This window comes from Monodelphis domestica, chromosome 4 (assembly GCF_027887165.1).
Source record: "Monodelphis domestica isolate mMonDom1 chromosome 4, mMonDom1.pri, whole genome shotgun sequence".
Lineage (NCBI taxonomy): Eukaryota > Metazoa > Chordata > Mammalia > Didelphimorphia > Didelphidae > Monodelphis > Monodelphis domestica.
The window spans coordinates 206,774,183-206,790,932 of record NC_077230.1 but is presented as its reverse complement, the minus strand read 5'-3'; the positions used below and the strand labels follow the sequence as shown (position 1 = coordinate 206,790,932).

The window sequence follows — 16,750 nt, the reverse complement described above, 5'->3', positions numbered from 1 at the left end:
AAGATAAAATCCACAGCCAGGGATTTAAACCTCCCCAAATGACTCCAACCTACTTTTACAGTCTTATTATTTTCTATTTCTGCCCTCTACACACTCTCTATTCCAGTCAAGCTAGCCTTTGACCTATACTTTCCCCCATACGTGACAAATCATAACCTACTCTATGACTTCGTATAGGTAATCTTTCATATCTGGAATGTACTCTTTTCTTAATTCTCTCATAATCTTTAATTTTCTTTACAAAACAATTCAATATTGCCTCATCCTTAAGACCTTTCTCTATTATTTCGAATATCACTGTCTCTTTCCCTCTTGAAAGGTCATTGTATGTACAGGGTATTCCAAAGGTCTTAGTGGAGTTGGAAACACTGACAGATGAGATTTCCTACTTACTATTTTGTGCATGCCATATTTTCTCAGTCAAACAGAAGCCCTGAGAGTATAGACTGTTTTATTTTTGTTAGAACCCCAGAACCTACCACAATGCCTTTTATAGAGTAGAACATGATTTACTGACTGAATCATTACACAGGGATTAGACTTAAAAAAACAAAAAAAAAGCCCCTTACTTTGCATTTTAGAATCAATACTATAAAACTAACAAACTTCTAAGGCAGATGAATGCTAAGGGCTAAGCTATGGGGGTTAAGTGACTTGCCCAGGGTCACATGGTTAGAACATATCTGAGGCTAGATTTGAAGCCAAAGAACTCTTGTTCTCAATCCACTGAGCAACCTAACTGCCTGGCTTAATATTTTTTAACATAAGTAAGTCAAAATACTTTTCTCTTTCACTGCCTATCATGTGGAATATTATATTAGTTGTACTGAAACACCTCTTCACTGTTTTTTCTTTAAGATTGATGAGATAAAAACCACTCTTCAAAATGCCATTATTAAAAAATGTTAATGAAAGCAACAATAAAAGAAGATAAGATTACCTAATTTCGATGGATTTAGTGGACCTTCAATGTTCTTTTTTTTTGGTTACATGCAATTTGGTAACATACAACTACGAAGTCTTCAAGGCTAATGCAATATATCACATATAAATATCAGCATGATCCTTGTAAATCAACCTACCAAAGACGAATTCTGCCATCCTGATGTCCAGTTGCTATGCAATCTTCTTTAGGGTGACATGCTACACAAGTAAAGATGTTATTGCAATTCTTCTTACTTTCTGAAGGCAAAGAAAACCTTAAAAGAAAAGATTTTCATAATTATAAAAATAACTTCTGATTATGTCAGTAATGTCAGTCATATATGGAAGGGTGTAAAAAAATTGGGAGGGAAAATTTTAATTTTCAAAATCTATTAAATGGAAGGTTGTATGAGAAGTAAACAAAAAAATAGACCATGCTTTTTTTTTTTAAGCAAACACTAATTTTCAAGTTCCACATATACTTGAATCTAACCTGCCCCAATGTTACTTGTTAATCATCTTAGAGATTTTGGTCTATAACCGCCACAGTGTGTGCTATTGGACCATTACCCTTCTGGGTCTTAGTTTTCTAATCTGTAAAAGAAAGGGGTTGCCACTATCCTTTTTAATGGCTTAACATTAGGGGCCTTATATTCTAGTTGACATACATAATTTCTAAGGTCTCTTCTACTGCTAATATTTTAAGTTTAAAGGTTTGAGTAAGAGGCAGACCCTTCTTTGACTGGGGACTAAGCACCATTTTGTTAGCAAATTTTGGAGATAATCTAATTGAGATGTAAACAAAATATCAACCCTCCCACAGCAGGAATCTAACTAAAGAACACTTGGTACCTACTAACTAGCTTAGATTCAGTGTATGGGCTGTTATAACTATCTCAGAAATATAAAATAGAGAATTAATAAAAGATATCAAATCCTAATCCGCTAGAGTATTAAAAAGAAGTATTTTTGAAATTACAGGTAAAAAGACAGCAACCTATAGAATGAGTTTAATTTTATGGAAAAAAAATTCATGCATTAAACACAATTACTGACAACCTGTAAAAAAATGAATTCTTACCTAAATGTCTTTTTCTTTTTGAAGAAATAAACAGACAAGTACAAGTCTCGGGCTGCCACAACATACTGGCCCTATTTTTTGAAAGAGAAACAACTTGATCTTAGCAATGAGTATAAATAATAGCCACTTATAGCTTTACACTTACAGAGTATAAGTTGAGTGCTACTGCTCAGTCTTTCTGTTTTATTATTTCTGGGGGGATGGTCAGCATGTAGGTTCGTAGTCTCAGAAAACAGCTTAAAGCAATGAGATTTCACAACTTTGATAAATGAACAAAATCCACATCTGTGTTAAAATAAGTTTATTCATTTTTTGAAATGGGAGTTGACTAGAGGTATCAAGAAATTAAACAATAATGCTACCCTGGTAAGTGGTCAAGTGGGAAAAATCAGCCTACATTCATATACATTCTACCTAGCCTTCCACTTAAAGCATTGAAAGCCTTGCCTATCAAGTACACTATTTGTTGACCAAGTAGATGAAATGAGTTGAAAGATTTGTTTCCAAGGTCTCATTTCCAAAACACCCCTAGTTTTCTATATGGAGCAGAATCCCAAAGAAATCATATATTTTCTAGATTTCATGAGGAGTAGGGAGATCTGAGATAAGAAATGAGACTTCTAGAGGAGCCAATGGCAGAATGTAAACTATCTTGTGAGGGCAGGCAATTGCCAGAAGTCACATTTGCAACTCAAGAGGGGGTAGGTAAATTTCCTTATAACATAAGCAAGAATGATGTGTAACTAGTATGGGAGAACCTACAAAGATTACTTAAAGCAATTTTGTAGGTCAAAGACACTTAATTCCAACATGAACTGTGAAGTGATTGTTTTAATTTGCTGCCAGTGTTATAGTGAATTTACATTTCTGGGACTAAATATCAAGGTTTCTTTCTTTTGTCAGTAAAACTGATATAAACCTAATAGGAAGCATAAAAATTCTGCCACTAAGTATCCATCTAACCAGGGCCAAGTTAATTATGTTTTCTGGGAACCAGTTTCCAGACTAGATGATGTCTAAGTCATCTATCCAGTCTGAAATTGTATTATATTGGTAAAATTATTTTGTGAAGTTAATCATTTTCAGGAGGTCTAAAATGCTTTAAGACATGATGACAATTTGCTAAAAATCAAAACCAAATTGCTATTCATTTTAAGGATATTCAATGACATTTCTTCATACTGTAAGGATGATATTAGAAAAAAAGTATTGGTTTATTAGTTTAGGGATAGGAAGTAATGTGGCTGGCTTGAGAAAAGAACTGGAGTTTGAAGCAGAGCTGAGAGAGCGTGTTAATTTCAACTGGTGACAGTTATAATTGTTTTTCTGTGTCAATTACTCTGGCAGTTGGGAGTTGGTCTCTGGCAGTTGGCAGAGACACATTCTCAGAGATGCTCTCTCAGGGCTGGAGGATGTAAGATCTTTGCCTCTCTTTAAGGGAAAGATCTGAAGGAGCTCAGTGTTTTCCTTTTCCAACTTGGGAAACAATAGTGACTATCTATTGTGGTTTTTATATATTGATTTACTTCTGAGAAGACCAAGGAAAAACCTGGTCTTTGGTTTGGACTCTGAGTCTGTTAAGCCTTAGAGTCCTAACTTGATTCTTGTTGAGACTCAATCAGCTAGCCTTTGCTATTTTATAATTTGAAGGAGAAGTTAAGATTTATAAGAATAATAGTGGTAGTTTTTATTTAGATAGTATAAATTTGGGTTAGTCAGATCAAGAAGGATTAGTGTAGTCAGTGAAACACAGAAGTGGTTCCTTGCAGGACCAGGGAGTTTATTTGGGTGGATTTAGAATCCCTTAGAATTAGAAATCCTTCTTCATCCTTATATATTTCAATAAATATTTTATTTTTATGAATCTCTTTAGCATCCTTGCACCTGATCCTGAAGGTCATTGTGAAGCTATTTGAGCTTCACTTCATCACTGAAGATACTTTTGATTACATCTATCAAAAGTATCCAAACAGTTTTGAATCCACATTGAACAGTTTTTCCATCTAAATATTTTATGTAGCTTGCTATCGGTTTTTATTTTTATAATACTTAAGTCTTAAAGTTGTTGCAGAGATTTAAAACAAGGACTTCTCTAGCTTTTAAGTCACTAAATTTTAGTGATTTAAAGAATTCTTAACCAAAAGGTCATGTGAACAAAAATGTAAAATATATTAACTTTAAGGAAGATGGCTTATACAAAAAAGAAAGTCATGAAACAAAACTTACTTCTCTTCCAAAGGCAGTACACTTAGGTGATTGGTTTATGTAATCCAAAACAAATGATAATTCTTTAACTTCCACTTCTTGGCTTGGTGATTTTGGAAGTTTCATTGAAGCCAACTGGAACTCATCTAGCCAAAGAAAACTGTATTAATATGTCTACAGAGGAACTGATGGGTATTTTTTTAACAAAAGATATTTATATTAGTAAGACAGAATCCATTTGATGCTTAGTAATTTTGGGAAATATTAAAGATTCTCTTTTTGAGGTAGAAATTCAGCCAATATGAATGTATACTATAAAATCAATTATAAATAAAAGGTAAATATTTTCCCCCCACAAACTTCCACTTTCCAAAGCCCTAAGCCTCTGTTAAAAAATGAATACAGAATTTAAAGGAAAAGAAAACAATTCCTACTGCGAAATCACACTGGAAAACAGGTATGGAAACATGGGAAATCCTCAATTTTCACTCTCTAAAACAGCTCTGTTATTCACAATCTGTGTGATCTTAGGCAATTTATGTCTCCTCCATAAGGTCTCAGCTATCTCACTTGTAAAATGAAGGGGTTGAGCTAGATAACATCCAAGATGTGTTCCATTTCTAAACCTATGATCTATTTAATAAAAACGAAGATAGGTTCCCCATACTGGATAACTTCTTTCACTCTAATAATGTTCTACACTCTAAAATAAACTTTGGTATAATAGAAAATAATAGGAATGGAGTCAGAAGACACCACCAAAACAAACAATAATATGGATTAAGATACTGACACTTAATGTTTGTATAACTTTAGAAAAATCAATTAACTTCGCTGGGCCCAAGTTTCTTCAACTACACATTAGTTTCTCTCTATATGCTCTTTAAAGTCTTTCCTAAGCCTAAAATCCTATGTTTGGAAATAGAAAACTGTTTGGCGTGTGGTAGTGGTTTTGGGGGAGAGACTAAGGGAAATACAAAAGTTTTCTACTATTCCCTCCTGGAATCTTCTTTACCTTTCACTAAATATTAAACAAATATGAAATCAGCATCAAATGAAAACTTTTGAACTATGAAAAGATGACAGTCTGTCAATGTAATATACAGTCAGAAAGAGGGTTATACACCCATACACAGGGGAAATGGAGAGAGAAAGAGTTGAGAGAATGGAGAGGGAGGAAGAGATTGATCTTCCCCCCTCTTCGCCTTGGGGAAGGTAACCCGGTTTTGTCTCCCTGAGAAACAGCTGGAGAAGTGTCCCAGAGATCAGTTGGAGCTCCCCTAGCTTCTGTCTTCTGACTAGACTCTTGAGTTTTTTCCTCTTGCACCTCCCCCATGCTTCCTCTTTGCAGCTGATTTCTGCCAAGATTTCTCTCTTACATAAAGACCTACAGGTGCTCAGTTCTCCCATAACCACTGCTGAAAAGTTCCAAAAATGTACCAGAAGGAATAATGATGAAGAAAATCAAAGAGAATCATCTATAAGTTTCTCAAAGCAATCCAGGCTTGTACAGAAAGACTGACAAAATTCCAAGGAATTGTGGAGACAAGTAGGGCAAATAGAAAATTAAGTGTCAAAAGTGAGTCTCATAGTAGGAAGAAAGCTAAGTCAGTGCAAAGCATGAGGGGATCCGGGTGCCCCATCTATAATGGGAGACAGGGGTGGACTATTGTTCAGCATCCAAGAAACCTGGGATTACATCACAGCAAGAGAAAAAGCCAGATAATTCTTCCAAAAGTGCCTCGACTTAGTTACCATACTCTGCATCAAGCAGGGTCTACCAAATCCACACAGGAATATGGGAGCAGAGTTTGGCTCAAGCACTAGTCCCTAATCAGCAAACTATGAAAGATAGAAAGCAAGGTAAAAGCCAGAAGAAATTTCTCCACAAGTATAAGAATAGCATATGAAATAAGAATGTCCAGGTCCAAAGGATTCCAAGAAGAATGCCTGGAAGGTATGACCCTGGGCAAGTCACTTAACCCCCATTGTCTAGCCCTTACCACTCTTCTGCTTTGGAACCAATATCCAATATTGATTCCAAAACGGAAGGTAAGGGTTTAAAAAAAAAAAGAATGCCTGGAAGAAAGCAAACAAGAGATATATAATGGAATGCCTGGGGTGGAAAGAATAGTAAGAAGAAATAACAACTTAGAATAGAATTAAACTCTTTGAAAATTGTTAAGAGAGTTTCTATTAATTTCTTTTTTTCTTATATAAGAGGAAAAGAAGCAATAAGATCTCTGAGTAAGACCCCCTGCGGTGCAATTTGGCAGTTAGAGACCCCCTGATGTGTAAGTTGGTGACAGAAGGGTGTGGCTGAGTGTGGTTAGTAAATTTCATGCTTTTGGATGAGGCTTTTTGTCTCTAAGTGCCCTAGAGTGTTTGTGGCTTGCTCTCTCTGGGACTGTGAGGAGACTGAGGAATGGATTTAAGGCCTAAATAGTCTTACTGATTATCAATAATTTGGGTAGATAAGGTACATAGTGGTTATATTATCAGATAGAGTGGTGAGAGTAGGTAAGGGCTTTGGCCTACCAGAAGATACTGCCCTCTGAGGCGGACAGATGAAGGGTTTTCTAGAAAACTTTAGTGAGGATTAGGATCTTGGGTATAGTTATAATCTATTATAAGATTACTTTCACTTTCCTCCTTCCTATTTCCAATTGTAAGGATGATATTAGAAAATAAGTATTATTTTATTAGTTTAGGAATAAAAATGGCTGGCTTGAGAAAGAACTGGAGTTGGTTGACAGTTATAACCATTTTTCTATGTCAATTACTCTCTCTAGCAGTTAGCAGAGACACACACTCAGAGACTCTCTCTCAGGGCTGGAGGAGGTAACATCTTTGTCTCTCTCTGTCTGAGGGAAAGATCTGAAGGAGCTCAGTGTTTTCCTTTCCCAACTTGGGAAACTATAGTGACTATCTATTGTAGTTTTTATATATTGATTTACTTCTGAGAAGACCAAAGAAAAACCTGGTCTTTGGTTTGGACTCTGAGTCTGTTAAGCCTTAGAGTCCTAACTTGATTCTTGTTGAGACTCAATCAGCTAGCCTTTGCTATTTTATAATTTGAAGGAGAAGTTAAGAATTATAAGGATATTATTTAGATAGTATAAATTTGGGTTAGTCAGATCAAGGAGGATTAGTGTAGCCAGCGAAACACAGAAGTGGTTCCTTGTGGGACCAGGAAGTTTATTTGGGTGGATTTAGAATCCCTTAGAATTAGAAATCCCTGTTATCCTTATGTATTTCAATAAATACCTAAACCTAAATATTTTATTTTTTATAATGAGTCTCTTTAGTGTCCTTGTACCTGGCCCTTGAAGGGAAGTTCAAATTTGAACTTCATTTCATTACTGAAGATACTTTTGATTACCTCTATCACAAAGTATCTCAATAGTTTGAACGTGTATTAGCAAGTTTTCCCATCTACTTTTATTTTTATTGCCATTATTATTTTTATACAATCCATATTTTTAATAATAAACTAAGTGTTTTGCATTTAATAAACTGTGCCCTGGCTTTTGATCAAACTCCTGCCCCTCCCCCCAATATTTAACATTTCACAAAATTAAACTGGGCCAAACAGAAAATGATGACTCCGCAAGATAAAAAATGTTAAAACAAAATAGAAAAACTGAAAACAAGAAAAAAGTGAAGTCTATTATAAAATAACTGATCTGGAAACCCAGGTCTAGGACAGATAATTTAAGAATCATGAGACTACCTATAAACCATTACCAAAAAAATACTAGAGTATCAGACAAGAAAATTTTAAATGAAAAATTCCCATATCTCTTAGGGCCAAGGACAAAGTGAAAATAAAACGAATCCATCAGTCAGCTCCTACAAGAAACTCCCAGGAACATCACAGACAAAATTCAGATTCTAGGTTTTAAAAACAACTTGTATATCTTGCAAGCAGCCAAAAGCAAAGTGTTAAAGAGTTCAAGAATGAAGAAGGCAAAGTCAGGATAACATGAAACTTAGTAGTTGTCTCTAAAAATTGGAGGAAAGAGCAGAATAAGATATTCCACAAGGCAAAACAAAAAGGTTTGAAACTAAGAATAACCTATCCATAAAAACTGAGTATAATCCAACAGGGGACAAAATAGACCTTTAATGAAATTATTTCCAAGAATTCCAGGTGAAAAGGGCAGTATTGAGTAGTCACTATGAAACAGAAATGTATAGGAGATGACTGAAATGCAGAAAGGCACAAACATTTAATCAAATGGAAAGTACTATGTAAAGATGAATTCTTTACATTTACTTTATAATAGTGGAGGAGAATGGGGTCCCCTTAGAATCCTAGTGTCTTCAAAGGTCAAAAAGTTAAGTAAGATTAGTCTCTCCCTCTATGTCTGAAATTTGCTACACCAAATCAATGTTTTGTATTGCCTTATTTTAAAACAACAATAAGCACAATGGGACCATGTATGCACTATACCTTTGTGAACTGTATGACAGAAGATTTGGTATTCTGTAGACAATTATTTGTTGAATTCTGCCTATTTCCTTCTTATTCTCATCAAGGGTACCTTCATGCATAAGCAGGACATCCTCAAAGATTTCGTAAAGATAAGAAAGTAACCACAGAGGTTGTAGTTATTAATGCAATCTCAAGTACCTTTTCTTTGGCAGTAATACTGTGTCACATTTCTAATCATTTGGCACTTTCCTTTTAAATATCCTATAAATGAACCCTCTCTCCTTGGTGCTCTTTAAAGCTTATCACCTTCAGTACAAATCTCTTATAAGAGTGCTTGGTCCAGTTCATTTTCTCAAGTGACAATAAATGACATTCATGAAAATAATGTTATAAAACTGCTAACAATTATCCAGCAGTGCTTTTTGTTTTTTAAACAAACTTAAGTTCTGATAAATAGTATTTATGGCAACAATACCTCAAATTCTCCTCATTTCCTAAACTTTCCAAAAGATCAGCAAATAGATTATCTAGCATATTTGGCGTAATGGTGATGGTCAAGAATATAGAATGAAGAATGGAAATTTTAAAAGAACAAGTCTTAGTTATGAGAATATTAACAAGTTAGCCTTAAAAAAATGATCTGTGCTTATTAAGCTTATTTTTTTTGTTGCAACCACTACTTTATTGTACTATATAGATTCAAGTTTGTGGAAATATTAGGTTACATCATTCCTACAGTCTGTATAAGGTGAAATAAGCCTAAAAAGATAACATTTAAAATTAAAACTCCAATTACAAAAATTGTAGAAGTCATATAAAAATTGTTAGTGATTATAACTAGAAATGTGTTTGAATCCTGAATTATACATTATAGAGAACTTGGAATATGAAAATATGAAATTGTACCTAATACTACATAGAAAAGTTATCAAAGTGTACCTGGTGTTTCTTTATTTATTATAATAAATACTGAATCCTCAAGATGGACCGGTGCAAAAAAGCCATAGAGCTTACACCCCACCACAAAAGTCTGAAAGATAAAAATCAGACAAGGATATTATAAAATCTAAAATTAAAATAATCAATTGCTACCATAGGTTGGTAAATCAAGACAATGACTTTCTTTATTATTAAACATAACTTTCACAGGATGGTACATTTTCCCTCATTCAATTAGAAAACAATTTCTGCAAACTTTAAATTTTCCCAACTACCAATATCTGGTAGAAAGAAAGTGAAGCTGGAAATTCTTGACTTTCTTTTCTCTTAAGATTTAACTATATGATTTCTTCTGCATAGCCTGCTTTAAAAAGCAGAGATTATGCTTGTTCCAGATTGCTTCTTGGCACTTATGGTAGAATAGTTTGTGAACAAGAAGCCCTTTGTTTTTGTAGACATAAACAACTTCATCAATATTTAATTAAAAACACTAAATGTTTACTAAGTATTTCTCTTTTTTTCCTTTCTGTATGCCCACTAACAGTCATTACGCACAATGCTACAAATATGTCAGCATTTCTAAACTGGGATAATTTTAGGGAAAGAATAAAACTTTAATGAGAATTAAAAAAAATGATTCTTATGCCCTTAAAACAAAAGGCAACAATCTTGATAACTAGATTAACAAATTTCTACAGCAATATGGTTAATTAGAGTTTGGGAATCAGGAAGATCAAAGTTTAAATATAGTTTTATTACACTTAATAGCTGTGTCACTCTGCAAATCACTAATCCTGTCTGCTTCTGTTGTAAGGAACAAATAAAATTGTAAAGCACTTTAGCCCAGTGCCTGACACATAAGTAGGTTCTTAATATTAGTTTCCTTCCTTTCAACACAAATAATTATAAAGAAAAAGCTTTGCTCTCAGAGTCTCCTCCCTAGTTAATCTTTTCCTTTTTACTTTTCCAGCCTTGGAGAATATACAATTTCAAATAGACCTTCTAAGAATATAATTTTATGAGTTCATGCTCTCCCATGTTGGATGATAGAAGGCTAATCCACATACCTTTATCAAAATGCCATCTACGAAGTCCCAGAGTTTAATCGTGCCATCAAGAGAACAAGAATATAGCTGAAAAGGTGAAAGTGATATATAACTGATTAGAAAATAGATCCTAATAAAAACATCAAATTATAAAAAATTAAGCTTTTTAAAAATAATAAAAATTTTCCTTATTTATCTCTGAAGAATTAAGGCAGATTTTCTGTCTTTGAAAAATGGACACTTTTACCACATCCTCTATACTGGATAGTTTTTATCTTAGTTTGGGATACTGGCTACATTGTACACCTGGTTTCTATCCAGTGAACTGGCAGGTCTGTTTACTAATGATTGAAATTTAATTTGAGATTGTACTATTTATCATTATCAGCAAATTTCTCATTTTTGAAGGGACTAGGAAAATTATTTAAAACTATGTTTAAGTGGCTCAATTATCATAATCAATTTTTTACAAAATTACTTCTGACCAAATTCTCTTAAACTAATTCATATTCTTGAAAAGGTGGTTGGTGTTTGCCTCTTTTCTAAGAGGACTGAATGAACTCAGGGGTTTTTCTAGTACAAACTCACTAATTTTCCAAACTAGTGTCAACTCTTAATTTTTTGATAACACTGATCAGAGAAGCAAATGCTAAAATATTAAATTGTTAGTAATTAGACAACCTGTAGATGGTTTTGGGGATTGAGCTGAATTCCAGTCACCAAATTGCTGTGTCCCTGCAGTACATACACACATCCTTCTGTAGTTGTGCTATATACTTTCACGAAGTCACCGGAGACACAGAAAAGGTACCTAGAAAAAAAAAGACACATTAAATAGAAGAGATATAAAAAGGTAGTCCCATGAAATATAGATGACCAAAAGCATTTGTGATGATAAAATGAGGGTATGCAATATACTTTTCCTCTCTCAATATCTTGATTTTTAACTTATACACTAAAAATAATTAGTGGTATAGCATTCTATGAAAATATTTTACACACTGTAGGCCCTACCTGGATGTTTGGCCAACTAAAATTGAGATAAAATGCTATCTGTGACTCAAAGAGTTCTTTTGCTAGAATAGTATACAAATGAGGGATAGTCAAGAGGGGATAGTGAGAAGTGATGTCATTTTACAAATGAGAAAACTTAGAACCTAAGATAAAACTTGCCTAATGACAAAGGCAAAATGAGATTTTTAACTCCCAATGTCAGTATTCTTTCTACTGATGCTTGTTTTATTAGAACACGTAGAAGTGAGCCAGGGTCACAAAATGAACTAGGTCACTGTGTGAATGAATAAATACATCAATGAAAATCCATGGCCTAGAAAAACAGAGCAAAGTGATGTTTCAATGATGGTGTGTGAGCTATGTTATTATCTATATGTAAGGCAGCATTGAAGAATACATGCCCTAATGAAATTCCCAAAGAAATATTTTAATGTTTATAGCTTCTCATGTTGAAATCCCAAGTTCAAATAGGATTATATAGCACAAGTGGTAACTAACATTTAATATATTTTTACCCTGGAAACAAAATAGTAGATTATAGCTGTTTACTATATAAATCAGGATTGAATTAATTTATTAGTCATGTAGGTATCCTTAGTATTCAAAGATGACTTAATGAAATCACTGCCATATATATTTTCCCTTTCGGTTTGTGGCCTCAACTATTATTATGACCTTTTATGGTGAGCAGCAGAAGTAACACCACTTTAATTTCCAGCAGGATTGAGGAATGAAGATTCCTGAATGAGTAAATCACAATGATGAAACTTTAAAAATTAATTGTTACATACTCCATGACTTTATGAAAAGTATATTTTGAATATAATTTAAAATTATTGATGACTCACTAATCAGTGAATATCAACGTTGCAGGCACACAAACTGAATAGTAGCTCTGATATAATAAAGGGAAAAGAGTAAAATTTCTACTGTGTTGGGCAGATTTATGAAAAATCAAGGTCAATATTCACACAAAAAGAAGCCATAGAGGCATCATAGGATTTAGAGCTGCAAGGGATGCCTGGAATTCAGCTCAGTCCTCAAAACCATCTTCAGGTTGTTGGATTACTTATGTTTTAGTATGTCTCTCTTGACTAATCTTTCCATACAATTAGAATTGACACTAATTTGGGAAGTTTGTGAGTTTGTACTTGGAAAGCCCTTGAGAACACTCATTCCTCTTGGAAGTGAGACAATCTAGTCCAAACTCATCTCGCAAATGTTTCAGGAAATTAAGGTCCCAAAGAGGTTAAGAAGTTAGTCAGTCAATAAACATTATTAAGCACCTACTATGTGCCAAATTCTGTGGGATACATAAAAAGTTAAAAGATGGTTCCTATGTTCCAAAAGCTCAGTCTAATGGGGAAGTCTAATGGAGGTTAAATAGCAGAGCTAAAGCAGATCCTGATTCCAAAGTAGGTACCATATTTTATACTGATATTCACTATTAGAATGACTAGACTATCAAAATAGTTGTTTTATTAAACTATAATATAATTCTTCAGAAAGAGAGGTAAAGAGCACCAGCTCTCTAGTTGGAACATTTGAATTCAAGTCCAGCCTCTGATTTTTTTTTTCTCATCAGTAAAATGAGGTGGTTGTATCAAATGATCTCTGAAGTCTCTTTCAGCTTGGGATATGTAGTCCTCTGATCTTATATCAACACTGACAGGTGGTCTGGAAAGGTACCAGGATAAGATTGGGAAAAACAAAAACTAATCACTATCCCAATTATAATTCAGAGTTGAAGAATTATTTACTGTTTGCTATCCTTTATTATTCTAAAAACTTAAGCTTACATTGCCATATTTTTATATGCTATCTACTCCCCATCCTATCATTTCAATTTTCCAGAATGTGTATACAGTTATTAGAATTCTGCTTTAAATAACTGACATTTACATAAAGTTTGATAAAGCTTACAAAGAACTTTATGGACATTCTGATTTAGATCCTCACAATAATCCTGTGAATTTAGTCTGAGTGCCCTAATTTTTCAAGAGGAGGAATTCAAAGCCCAAAGATAAGTGGCTTGTTTAGGACCACAGAGCTCCTGAAAGACAGAAGCAAGATGTGAATCAAAGATGCCTTTGATGTCAAAGATACGAATGCCACTAATCTTCTGAATGCATAACTAGTGGAAAAGAATGATTGGGCACTAAGCAGTAGAACAAAAAACAAGAGTGCCGAGTTATAATTCTGGCTTTGCCACTCACTTGTATATGATTATAGGCAACTCATTTACACTCCAGAAACTTGTTTCTTCATCTGTAAAATGTGGGGGTTGGTTCAGATGATCAGTTAATAGAACCTATTATTCTAAGAACCAGAAAGACTATACTACTAAGTGGTTTTATCTGCTAGAAATTCCTACGGTTCACAGTCTCATCAATTAATTCAACAACTATTTCAATATCTTCCACATGAGATGGAGAATTAAGGGTATGTTTCATTAGGAAAAAAAGATTAGTTAGTCATACATTAAGTGTAAATAATGCATATGTGAGACCCAAAGCTCCAGGGATATGTGATCAACAGATATGAACAAACAGTTCTTCAAAGAAATACATACTACTGAAAACTGCAAATATTACAATTCACTGGAGAAATGAAAATCAAAACAACTGTGAGGTTTTACCTCACTCAACAAATTGGCAATGATAATAAAGATAGGAAGTTAAATTTAGAGGTGTTGTAAAAAGACTGGCACATTGAAACAAAAACTGTTGTTGAAGCTGTGAACTACTCTTGAAAGCAATTTAGAATTATGTTAAGAAGTAACACAGAGATTCTAATATTAGGAATATACCCATGAAGGTCAAGGTGGAAAGTTCTCAAATATATATAGTCACACTTTTTGTGATGGTAAAGAATTAGAACAAAGTAGATCCTCAATGATTGGGGAATGGATAAACATGACTGCAATACCTGAGAATAATGGGAATATTTCCTGTATTATGAGAAATGAATATAAAGATTCAAAGAAACAGAGAATGACATATGAATTGATGGCACAGTAAATTATAAAGAACATGAAAAACCATACATATATGTATGAATACACACACACACACACATATATATATATATATATATAAATAAAACTATAGCAATATATGTTAAAGAAAAAAATGAAACTAAATGCCATGCAATTATAATGACCAAACTTGACCTCAAGAAGAAATGAAAAAATGCTCTTCTTTCCCTCGGTTGCAAAGGTGGGGAACTATGGACATAGGATATTGCATATGCTGTCAGTCATGTGATGTGTTACCTAGTTAAGCAGAATTGATTTCTTTTTCCTTTAAGATTTGTTGTTATTTTTTATAAGGGATGGTTTGCAGGGCAGGGACAAAGTAAGAATATATCTGGAAATAACGATAATATTAAGAAAAAGATAACAATAGTTTTTTTAAAGATAGTCTGACATGTTGAGTAGTCAATGAGTTAGTCAATAAGCACTTATTAAGCACCTAGTGTGTGTCAGGCACTGGGTAAATATTTTAGATTAAAAAAAGCAAAAATATGTACAAACACTAACATGGATAAATAGGAAATAATTAAAAGAGGGAAAGCACTAGAATTAAGAAGGGTTGGGAAAGACGTCCTGTAAAACATTCCATTTTAGTTAGAACTTGAAGGAAGCCAGGAAGCAGAGATGAAGAGGGGGAACATACCGCCAAAGGGAGCAGTCAGAGAAAATACCTGGCCAGAGATGGAAGTATCCTGGTTGTGGAAAAGTGGACCGGGGTCAGAGGTAGGGGTGGCAGGGAGCAGTGTCAGTTATGAAAGGCTTTGAATGCCCAACAGAGAATTTTGTGTTTGATCCTGGAGGTATTTGGGAGCAATTAGAGCTTGAGTGAGGTGACAGGCCAGGTCTTTGCTTTAGGAAAATTACTTTAGTAGTAGAATGGAGGATGGACACAAGTGGGAAGAGGCTTGGGACAGGAGCATCCACCAATAGATTAAGGTAATAGTCTAAATGTAGGGTTAGGAGGCCAGCACCCCATATGCTGGTGACAGTGTTAAAGGAGAAAAGGAGGACTACCGCAGAGATGTTACAAAGGTGAAATTGACAAGGCCGGAAACAGATTGGTATGCAGGGGAGGGAAGATAAGGATAGTGAGAAATCCAGGAGGATTCCTAGGTTGTGAATCTGGGAGACTTTAAGTAAAGTGTGGTACCTTTGATGGTCACAGGAAAGTTTGGTGGGGAAAGGGTTTGGGAGGAAAGATAATGAGTTCTCTTTGGGGAATATTGAATTTAAGATGTCTACTGGACATCCAATTTGAGATATCTGAAAGGCAACTGGAGATGGGAGACGAGGTCTGCTGAGGGATTATGGCTGGAAAGGTAAATTTGAAAATCATTATCATAAAAATAAGAATTAAATCCATGGGAACTGATGAGATTACTAAGTAAAATAGTATAGGAGAAGAGAAGGTGGCCTACATAGTGCCATATGGGACACCTGTTAGAGGGCATGGCCCAGGTGAGTTTTTGGCAAAGGAGATGAAGGAGTGGTCTGACAGGTAAAATCGGGAGAGAATGGTGTCCCAAAAACCTAGAGAAGAGTATACAGGAAAAGAGGGTGACCAGTAGTCAAAAACTGCAGAGGGTTCAAGAATGAAGACAGAAAAAAGACATTGTATTTGACAAGAGACCTTTGGTAACTGAAAACAGTTTTAGTGGAATGACTCAAAGATCCTAAACTGGATTGCAAGGGATTAGAGTCACAGAAGAGACAGTGAAGGCACCCATTGTAGGCAGGTTTCTCAAGGAGTTTACCCACACACAAAAAGGGTATAAGAGAGAAATACTGTCAGCAAGAATGGTAGGATAAAGTGGTGTGGTTTTGTTTTGTTTTTTTAATGGGGAAAGACATCTGTAGGCAGTAGGGAAGGAGCTAGGATACAGGGAAAAATGGATACAGTAAATGGGGGAGTAGGGATGAAGGAGTGGACAATATGGGATGGAACAGGATCATTTATGCAGGTGGAGGGGTGTGCCTTAGTAAGGAGTAACGCCCCCTCTTTTACAACAGAGGAAAGAATGGCAGAAGGTATCTATGAGACATAGGGAGGAGGAAGGAGGAGAACAACA

General features: G+C 34.6%; 1 protein-coding gene across 2 annotated transcripts in view; it reads right to left on the bottom strand.

The window, feature by feature from the left end:
- WDR75 (WD repeat domain 75) overlaps positions 1 to 16,750 on the bottom strand; it is a 38,600-nt gene that overhangs the window by 20,440 nt on the left and 1,410 nt on the right. The window contains exons 2-7 of one of the 2 annotated variants that reach the window (XM_001369326.5): positions 11,315 to 11,444; positions 10,655 to 10,720; positions 9,588 to 9,678; positions 4,232 to 4,356; positions 2,006 to 2,076; positions 1,083 to 1,199 (exon numbers count right to left, since the gene is read on the bottom strand). In XM_001369326.5, the coding sequence (XP_001369363.1) occupies positions 1,083 to 1,199; positions 2,006 to 2,076; positions 4,232 to 4,356; positions 9,588 to 9,678; positions 10,655 to 10,720; positions 11,315 to 11,444 (600 nt within the window). Of the gene's footprint in view, positions 1 to 1,082; positions 1,200 to 2,005; positions 2,077 to 4,231; positions 4,357 to 8,666; positions 9,407 to 9,587; positions 9,679 to 10,654; positions 10,721 to 11,314; positions 11,445 to 16,750 lie in introns of those variants that run through there. The other variant, XM_016433739.2, reaches the window with a different exon arrangement.